Source organism: Semicossyphus pulcher, unplaced genomic scaffold (assembly GCF_022749685.1).
Source record: "Semicossyphus pulcher isolate SPU_LCO1_2020_fin unplaced genomic scaffold, fSemPul1.0.p SCAF_38, whole genome shotgun sequence".
Taxonomy (NCBI): domain Eukaryota; kingdom Metazoa; phylum Chordata; class Actinopteri; order Labriformes; family Labridae; genus Semicossyphus; species Semicossyphus pulcher.
Window position 1 is genome coordinate 190,523 of NW_027211713.1, and position 9,478 is coordinate 200,000.

General features: G+C 45.1%; 1 protein-coding gene across 1 annotated transcript in view; it reads right to left on the reverse strand.

Annotated features, from left to right (window-relative positions):
- Positions 1 to 425: 425 nt before the first annotated feature.
- LOC138606824 (tetraspanin-18B-like) overlaps positions 426 to 9,478 on the reverse strand; it is a 19,547-nt gene continuing 10,494 nt past the window's right edge. Inside the window, exons 3-9 of the mRNA XM_069679290.1 lie at positions 6,093 to 6,188; positions 5,283 to 5,477; positions 4,511 to 4,585; positions 3,858 to 3,956; positions 3,420 to 3,578; positions 2,597 to 2,680; positions 426 to 1,680 (exon numbers count right to left, since the gene is read on the reverse strand). Coding sequence (XP_069535391.1) covers positions 1,633 to 1,680; positions 2,597 to 2,680; positions 3,420 to 3,578; positions 3,858 to 3,956; positions 4,511 to 4,585; positions 5,283 to 5,477; positions 6,093 to 6,155 — 723 coding nt within the window. The 5' untranslated portion in view covers positions 6,156 to 6,188 and the 3' untranslated portion in view covers positions 426 to 1,632. The remainder of the gene's footprint in view (positions 1,681 to 2,596; positions 2,681 to 3,419; positions 3,579 to 3,857; positions 3,957 to 4,510; positions 4,586 to 5,282; positions 5,478 to 6,092; positions 6,189 to 9,478) is intronic.

Here is a 9,478-nt window from a genome sequence, read left to right on the forward strand (position 1 = left end):
GAAGAGGCCTGCGAGTGTCTTCTTGTGCCAAACCTTTAATTTAATTTTGTTATTATCAGGGTCGCAGGGGGCTGGAGCCTATCATTGGGCAAGAGGCGGGCTTACCTAGACAGGTCACCTGTCAATCATTGTGCTGACAGAAAGAGACAGACAACCTTTCACGCTCACACTCACACCAGTGAACCTAACGAGCATGTCTTCGGACTGTGGGAGGAAGCCGGAGTAACCGGCATACCTACATGCAGACTCCACACAGAAAGGCCCGCTACGTCTGAACCGGGACGCGAACCAGGAACCTTCTAGCTGTATATGTATATATGTATATGTATGTATGTATGTATATATGAAGATACTGTATATACATCCGACAGCAGCATGACATCGATCCTCCTAAAGTTGAATTATAAACACCACAATGACAGAAATCAGTTTAATATCAATCAGCGCGATTATACGAGAACAAACAGAAACATGTTTTTTAGCCTCATTTCATTTTATAACCACAGAAATAATAAAGATTATAATTAAAGTGTACAGAGAGGAGAACACACTGTGCACAGGCATACAGAGGAATATTTACATATCAACACATTAAACACACGTTCATGTTTCACAGCTGACTTAAACACGCACACACACGACAGTGTAGTGACCAATCACGTCTAAGACTGTCTGACGAGCCTCATGCAAGAAACACTTCAAACTGGAGGCTGGACTTTCTTCATTACAACAAGTCACTAAAGTTGGTGAGTGCGTTTGCTCAGAGGACGTGGGACTCTGTAGCTGTCTCTGGAGCCCTGCCTGACCTGACCAGTGATGACATGTACAGCCGCATGTCCTCAGTCGACCGCTGGCTGTCGAGGTGGTGTCCAGCTGACCTTGTGGGCTTCATAGATAACTGGCAGACATTCTGGGGAAGGCCTGGTCTGATAGGAAGAGACGGCATTCATCCCGCTTCGGATGGCGCAGCTCTTTTGTCCCGTCACATGGCTAAGTAACACCTGACAAATCAGAGTTGAGCAGATCAAGTTCAGAAAGGAATTAACGGCAGGTTTCTGCAGATAGGACAGTTAGGTGTTTCTTTTTTAGAAGAGCAAATCCTCACAGTAAAAATAAGAAGTGTTCTTGCATGAGGCCTGACGTGTTCACGCAGCTCTGACTCTGATCATCTTCACACTCATGATAAGTCCTGACAGCTGAGAGCGTCTGAGACTCACTGTGAGATAAAATGAGCAGACTGTGCAGACTCTCCACGAGCCCGAAGATCAAACATCACGGCTGAATCCGCTTTACAGTCAGGCTGTAATCTTCTGGTTTCCTGGACCCGCGCTGAGACCATCTATAACTCAGGCTGCACTCACTGTTTAACTCGTAGAACCTCTTAGTACAGGTGTCAATCCTAGGTTTATAGAGACCAGTGCAGACCCGCCCCCTCAGGTCGCAGGTAACTTCCTGTTTGTGTCTTCGTGCCCAAAGCAGGTGAAACAAACGCCCCTCCACCGCTGTGATACAAAACGATGTCACAAAACCAACGAGACACGTGAACGATCACTGTACAGTACGCTTCATATTTTACAGTCATGTTGAGCCGGTCGGACGGCTGCTGGTGGTGACGGAGCGTGGACACGGCTGTCACTGGATCCCTCTGAACAAACACATGGCGAACACCATGGCGAAGAGCTGCAGAGAGAGCACGAGAGTGTTACAACTTCCTGTTTCACAGCTGACATCATTCACTTCATTTGTCTGTGATAGCAGGAAGCTTTTGTTCTTGATGGCAACATGTAGGCCCGCCCCTGAGTGCTGACTCACTTCCTGTAAGCAGACATGCATCCAGACATTTGATTTGTTTGTTTGTTAAAAACTCAATCATCTAACAGAGTTTAACTTTATAATAAAACAGAGTAAATAAATGTATGGATGCATGTCCGCTTCGGGCTTCGTTAACAAGGCTCACAAATATAACGTTTTATTTTGAAAGTAGGTTTAACTGTTTCCTGAAACAGCTTCTTTTTGAGTTTCTAACAAACAAACAGGAATAGATCTCATGATGTCATTTCCTACAGTTTCATTTCTTCAGTGTTTTTAATAAAAATAATCAGCGACGTTCTTATTCATGTTTTTATTCTGACTCTAGTTACTGACATTTACTAGTTTCATTTTGTTATGTGTTTTCATGTCTTTAAAATGAATTCCTTATAATAGTTGACAAAACATAAACTGTGTTATTATAATACTGGATAAATATTATTGATAGAAATCAGTTGTTTTTTAGGGTTTGGAGACAAAGTAGGAAAACAAATTAAAGCATTCCAGGTTTTAAAGTTCTGTTTGATTTCATTTAATTTTACATTTAAAAAAAGAGATTTTGTTTTAGTTAAACAAAGTTTTAGTTTCCACAAAACATTTCCAAACCAGTTTCTTCAATTTCAAAATAAAAGCTTTGAACATTACAGCACAGATAAGTCCTGTAGTAACGCCGTTCAGTGAGTAAGACTTAACAATTAACCTAGATATAATATTTCTCTGTGCTGAACCTCAGTCCAACATAACCGCCCTGAACCTGCTTATGGGAACAAAAGATAAAACGTCATACTTCGATCGTCAGCACGACGATGGCCAGAGCTCCGGCTGTGTAGATGTACATCTCAAAGTATTCCACCATCGCAGAGTAACAGCCCTGCAGACACAGACACACATGAGGGAACATGACAGCCTGGAAATATCATCAATTATTATTAATAGAATTATTGCTCATATTATCTATTGCTATATTATTATGCTAATAAAAGCACCTCAACCCAAACCAGGCTTCACGTCCTTCCTGTCCAAGAACAATCTCTTGGACTCGGTCTGGCTTCAAGCGGGGCCACTCGACAGAAACGGCACGACTGTCGGGAGCTGAATCACTGCGTCTGGCTGAAGCTGCTGGACAGTCCTCAGCAACAGAAACGTCTCCTGTCTACCTGAACGCCCTCATCCAGGTCTACACTCCGTCCCGCCCACTACGCTCTGCCAATGAAAGGCTCCTGGTGCTCCCATCACATCAGGGCCCTGAGTCTCTAACTAGACTCTTCTTCTCTGTCGCCCCCCGGTGGTGGAACGAGCTACCAAACTCTCTATGAACACCTCTGACCTTAATGATACTGATGCTTTTGATGATGATGATGATGCTTCTTCACACCCTGTGCGCTCCCTCTGTGCTCTGCCTGTCAGCACCTGTCCGATCACACCTGAAGCTCTTCCTGACTTCGTTCCCTCCTGTCTTGTTGCTTGTGTTGTATTAACTCTCAGATGTGCGTCGCTTTGGACTAAAGCTACATGAAGCTGTAACTTTGTATTTCTCATGTTTTCACAGTACATTCCTCTCTGGTGGCGCACGTGTGTGTGTGTGTGAAGAGTGTGTTTCCTGTGATGACCTTGTTGTGTCTGAAGGTCACGCTGCCGCTCACACACTGCTCCACGCTGACGTAGCTGCTCCTCTGACAGCAGGCCTCCGGGACCTGCTGGGCCGGGCTCAGGAGCCTGAAGAGAGACTCGGAGAAGTCTTCGGGGCCGCTGACGCCACAACAGTCAAACTGTGAAGACAGAGACGAGGAGAGGGGACTGAAGACGGAAGAACTATTGATCCTATTTATCAAAAAGCTTTCCAGGTTACTCAAACAGAGGGAGTGAGATGGCAGCGCCCAGAGGAGGTGGACGCGTCGGCCATCTTTAAATACGGTCAGCTGCATTTCTTTATCAGTTCACTTTCTACAAATGTGGCCCTTCGGAAAATGTTGTAAACCTGTTCTTCATGGATGGTGATAATATCACACCGGGTTCAAAAGCTAACGGAGTGTCATCAGGTAACTCACCGTGGTCATGATGGCGTTCCAGGTGGAGGTGAAGACGTCGGTGTTGTTGTGACCTTGATAGTGACGTTTGAGCTCCAGGCTGAAGTACTCTCTGGTTAACTGCAGACACAAACACAGTCGATAGTCTGTCTGATAGACACTCTTTGTTCCTGTAGTTCTCTTGGTGTGTTTCTGCTCCAAATAAAGGATCAAATATTCATGTCCCTCCCTCACAGCGCTCTCACACACCGACTCAAACCCTGGAGGACAGACACGCGTCCACTCCATGTGAGCTCATGTGTAAAAACTTCCAGGAAACACCGAGCCTCCAGAGAGAAAAGCTGCAAAGTGCGTGACCTCGACCCGTTTTTTAAGTTTGTGATTATTTCAGCTTGAAGCAGCAACACGGCTTTAAACCTAAACCTGCACACGTCTGAATGTTTGATGGTGAAACCGTCTCTCAAAGCGGCTCTCTGTAGAGACCAGTGTGGATGAGGGTGTTACACTGTAAGGAAGTGTCCCTGCTTACCCATGATGCACTGGGCTACATGACTCACTCACTACATGATGGTAACATTTAGATTAAAATAGAATAATAATGTAAATATATATGGTATATATAATAAAGAACAAGGTAAAGTTCTGCTGTGGCGGGGCGAGCTGGTTTTACTCACGTGTTCTCTGAACAGGAAGGCGAGGACGGCAGCAGCCAGCTCAGCGAGGAAGATGAAGAGGATGAGCATGAAGAACTGAGAGGACACAAACAGGGAACTGTAACACTCTGATGTTCATCACGTACACGGCAGAGACATGAGTCATAAACATATCTTACATTGGCACACAGACACGTTTCACTGATATCTGAGTTCTTTACTTGTTTATTTTGTTCTCTGACATTCACATGTCCTGTGATTAATAAATATATGACGCACTGCTCGCTGGCTGTGAATAAAACCCTGTGTGTGATAATATTCAGAATAATTATGAGTGAACGATCTCATTCTGCAGATGTGAATCACCTTCCCGTCCTCTAGAGGGCGCACTTGTTTTGTTCTGCTCTCATGTAACGATCAGAGCTGTGCTGATGCTTTTAACAGCATCATGACGTCAGACTGATCATAAACCAACTGTGATGTCATCTCTCAGCATCATCAGATCTAATCAATTCTGAAATATTTTCTTGCTTCAGAGTTTTTTTTATCCCACTCCGAGCTGATGTGTCAATCAAAACTAAAAGTACAAACAAACACCTGAACCTCAGACAGACGAACACATTCAGGTAAAGAACCTGACTTTAGGTCCCAGTTTGATGCTAAAGTTGTACCTGAGCCTGAGTGCAGCACAAGAGGAGCTCTGGTTATTTCAATGTGAGAGAACATGAAGAACCGGGCCCTCTCTGTGGCTCACCGTGCAGCCCTAGAAGCACAGACGGAGGATCAGACTCACAAAGAGCAGCAGACACTTGTTCTCCCTGATGGCTCCGCAGCAGCCCAGGAAGCCGAGCAGGAACAGCATGCCGCCCATGGCCAGGATGACGTACACGCCCGTGAACAGCAGCGGGTTGGCCGCCACGATCTCCCTGAAGCCCATCGGGTCCACCAGCACCCAGACGCCCACCCCCAGCAGGAAGGAGCCGCCCAGCTGGCACACAGAGGGTTAAACTTCAGACACTTTGAACACAAGGATTCATTTTAAACACAACTTCAGTTTGAATTTAAATGATGGTGCACTCTTTTAAAACCCGCTCAATGAAGAACCTCAGTTTAGATTTTACTCCACATTAAACTCCGATTTAAAAGTGTTGCAGGATCCACTTCAAAGTAAAGACGATAAACGTTTAAACTGCCTGTTGGGAAGGATTCAATCTAATGATGAAGCCGGAGACATCGGGTCAGAAAAGGAAAGTGTTCTGAAGCTCAACAGGAAGTTGGACGAGCTGTCAAACATGGCGGTAAAAGAGATGCAGGTGTAGGGTCAGCTCTGGATTTTATGATGTTTAACAGTGAACATTATTATTATTGTTATTTGTAACCAAAGGCTGCAGACATTAACGTTTCTCTGCCGAGCCACCATGAGGAGGCTAACTCTCGTCTGAGCGAGACAGCAAACAACCAATCATTGTGTTCCTGATGCAGAGGAGCCAAAGGTTCCCCCCCTCACAAAGCTCTGACTAATGTTCATGTGTAATATACATGAGGTTCACTGAGCAGCATGATGGTGAGAGCAGCACAGCCACTGCAGAGAGTCCGAACTCACGAAGATGAAGAAGTTGAAGATGAACATGAGGTACTTCATACAGCTGAGACAGTCCCCCTCCATGGCTGAGCCTCCAGCTGACACCTCCCCCTGCCCCTGTCAACACACACACACACACACACACACACACACACACACAAAGATAACAAAGAGCGTTATTCATGGTAACGTAGGGCTGATATAGAAGCACATCATTAAATAAATAAGTTTCATCTTGTTAAACAATGAAACAAATATCCTGACATAAACAATGAAAGATAAAAAACTGCATGTTTGCATTAAAGACTTTTTAAAGACCAAACTGAGTCACTGTTTGTGGATGGATCAAATGAAAAGCCTTTCTAAGGACAGCAGCGCCGTGTGTCGCTCCGACGACGTGACTCTGACAGTCTGTCTCTGAGGATCAGCTGACGGGGACATGTGGGTGTGAGGGGGGGGGCATCGGGGGTGTGTGAAGAGGACCAACTGTGCTCTTCTGTCCCGATGGTGTTTACCAGTGAAAGGAACATTCAGCCAGCTGTCACATGTGAGGAGACGTTTTATCATCAGCAGCTCCACCACGGAGACGGATTTGATTCCTTCGGTCCACTTTGAATCATGTGTCACATCTGTGTTCTCGATCAGATCGATTGATCAACTAACCGACCAAACGCACGAGCATCACTTCCTCCTGACAGACACACAGCGTGACCAGAGGAGTGAGTGAAGCAGCTTTTACAAACACGTGTGTGTGTGTGTGTGTGTGTGTGTGTGTGTGTGTGTGTGTGCGTGTGTGTGTGCGTGCGTGCGTTTGCGGCTCAGCTCTCCGCTCTGTGTGAGCTTTTACAACAACCAAGTAAATCATCGGGCCGTTCGCTCTCCCTGCAATTACACACAGGTGGGTGAGAGCAGTGCACTCTGGGTAATTGCCGCCTCTTTAGGGGAGGTCAGGAGACACGCAGAGTCAGGCAGGTGGACGAAGAGAACACAGACTGTGAGAGTGTAAAGGACAAACTGAGGCTCTCAGGGTGTCAACACAATTTCAGTTTAATTATCCAAATAATCAAATTCTTCAACGAGGCGCTGCGACCAGTTTGGGTCCATTCATTCTGCTGTGCTGGTCAGCTGCAGGCTGGAAGAAGACTCCACGGTCGCATGGTTGAAACCAAACGTAGCACAGAAAGTTCAAACTGGTTTACATGAAACCTTTAGAGAACTTCAGAGCGCTAGTTAGCATTAGCATCTCTTATAGACTTTAGGTAGAGTGTGGCTTTGAGCTAATATCAACATGCTAACATGTTCTTATATTCAGGCCAATGCAGCAGTTATATGGTTAAAGTGTGACCTGGTTTCAGCCTCAGGATCTGACCTGTTTAAAGAGTCCGTGCAGAGCGTCAGTCTGTAGCCTCTCTCCGGGGAGCTATTGATCTCATGCTCTATGTAAAGTGGGTCTGCATGTGACTCCTCTTGTTATATCTGCAGTCATGTCTGTGGGACGCTGTAAAACTTCTCAAACAAACAGCGAGCTGTGTCCTTTAAACCATCATGCACTATCTACTCAAGGTTTGTTCCTGAGCTACCTCAGATCCCATCGGCTACAGTCTGACGACGTTACAGCCTCTGGGGACGCCGGTGAACATGCCGGGCGTGTAACCGGCGGTTAGCAATAAACGACTTCCAGTCCAGACTTCCTTCTCCGCGTGCTGCATCGTTTACAGAAAAAGAAGCCGTTTCTCTTGTGATTGACTTTAATTAACGGCTCTTCAGTTTGCTGAAATAACATCATGATGCAGGTTAGGAACAAGCCAACATGAAGCTTTGTCAGGTCTGTCCTCAAGAGGAGAAGAACACTACTTGCACATGACAGGTTTGTTGAACGGAGGTCGATCTGAGGCATTCAAGGAAGTCGGGAAATCAGAACACTCAATAGCTTTTGTGACACCGTCAAGGTAATCTATCTCGAGTTGAATTTTAGATCTAGAACAGATTGTTAGCTGTTAGCGGTTAGCATGCAGATGTCTGCTAATAGAGATTAATAAGAAGCTAAATCATCTTCAGATCACGCTGATGGAGCCGGGATGTCGTTAGGGTGGATTATGTTCTGCCTGCTTTTGCTCTCGACTGTTTTTCCTGCATACGCTGCAGCCTGCTGATACGTCATTTCGCTGCTTGAGTTTAACAAACATGTATAAAAACTACAGATCCAGCAGTCAAACTTGCACGGTTAGCATGCAGCTAAAATCTGCTTCACTTTAGGAGCAGACCTGTGCTGACGTGTTGGACACACCGTGTCCTCTCAGAGTGGACTCGAGGACAGACTGATGTCATGACGAGCGCTGACTGTGCACTGGGGGACAGGTTGAGTCCTAAAATAGAGTTTAAAATTCAGACACTTAAATAATTAAACTCAGACCAGACTCAGTGTCAGAGAAGTTGTCATGTTTCAGTAGGAGCTGCAGGCTCGAGTTTTCTGCTCGGTTAGTTCAGAGCTGTTAGAAAAGTGGACATGAGGAGGAGGAGGAGGAGGAGCTGCTCTCTGACGCTCAGACTGCGAAGCTTTAACATTACAACTACAGAGGAAGTCATTGTGAAGACTTAAGTGTTTGGTTTTATTAGAATTACAAACTAAGAGAAGTGTTCAAGTTTCTGTTCAGAATGAACGAACCAGTCGTTTAACAACGTTTAGACCAGTTTGCTTTAAGTGCTTCTGTTATGGATTTTAAGCTAGGCAAAGCTAACAGCTAGCTTTAACAAAAGGAGAACACGGCAAAGCTAACAGCTAGCTTTAACAAGAGGAGAACACGGCAAAGCTAACAGCTAGCTTTAACAAGAGGAGAACACGGCAAAGCTAACAGCTAGCTTTAACAAGAGGAGAACACGGCAAAGCTAACAGCTAGCTTTAACAAGAGAACACGGCAAAGCTAACAGCTAGCTTTAACAAGAGAACACGGCAAAGCTAACAGCTAGCTTTAACAAAAGGAGAACACGCCAAAGCTAACAGCTAGCTTTAACAAGTGAACACGGCAAAGCTAACAGCTAGCTTTAACAAGAGAACACGGCAAAGCTAACAGCTAGCTTTAACAAGTGAACAAGGCAAAGCTAACAGCTAGCTTTAACAAGTGAACACGGCAAAGCTAACAGCTAGCTTTAACAAGAGGAGAACACGGCAAAGCTAACAGCTAGCTTTAACAAGAGGAGAACACGGCAAAGCTAACAGCTAGCTTTAACAGGAGAACACGCCAAAGCTAACAGCTAGCTTTAACAAGAGGAGAACACGCCAAAGCTAACAGCTAGCTTTAACAACGTAACTACACACAGTGATGTTACATTGTGCTACTTATTAATATTACTTTTGTTTAATGAAACTAATTATGATTCAGATCAGATCAGTGTGGATTTTCATTCTC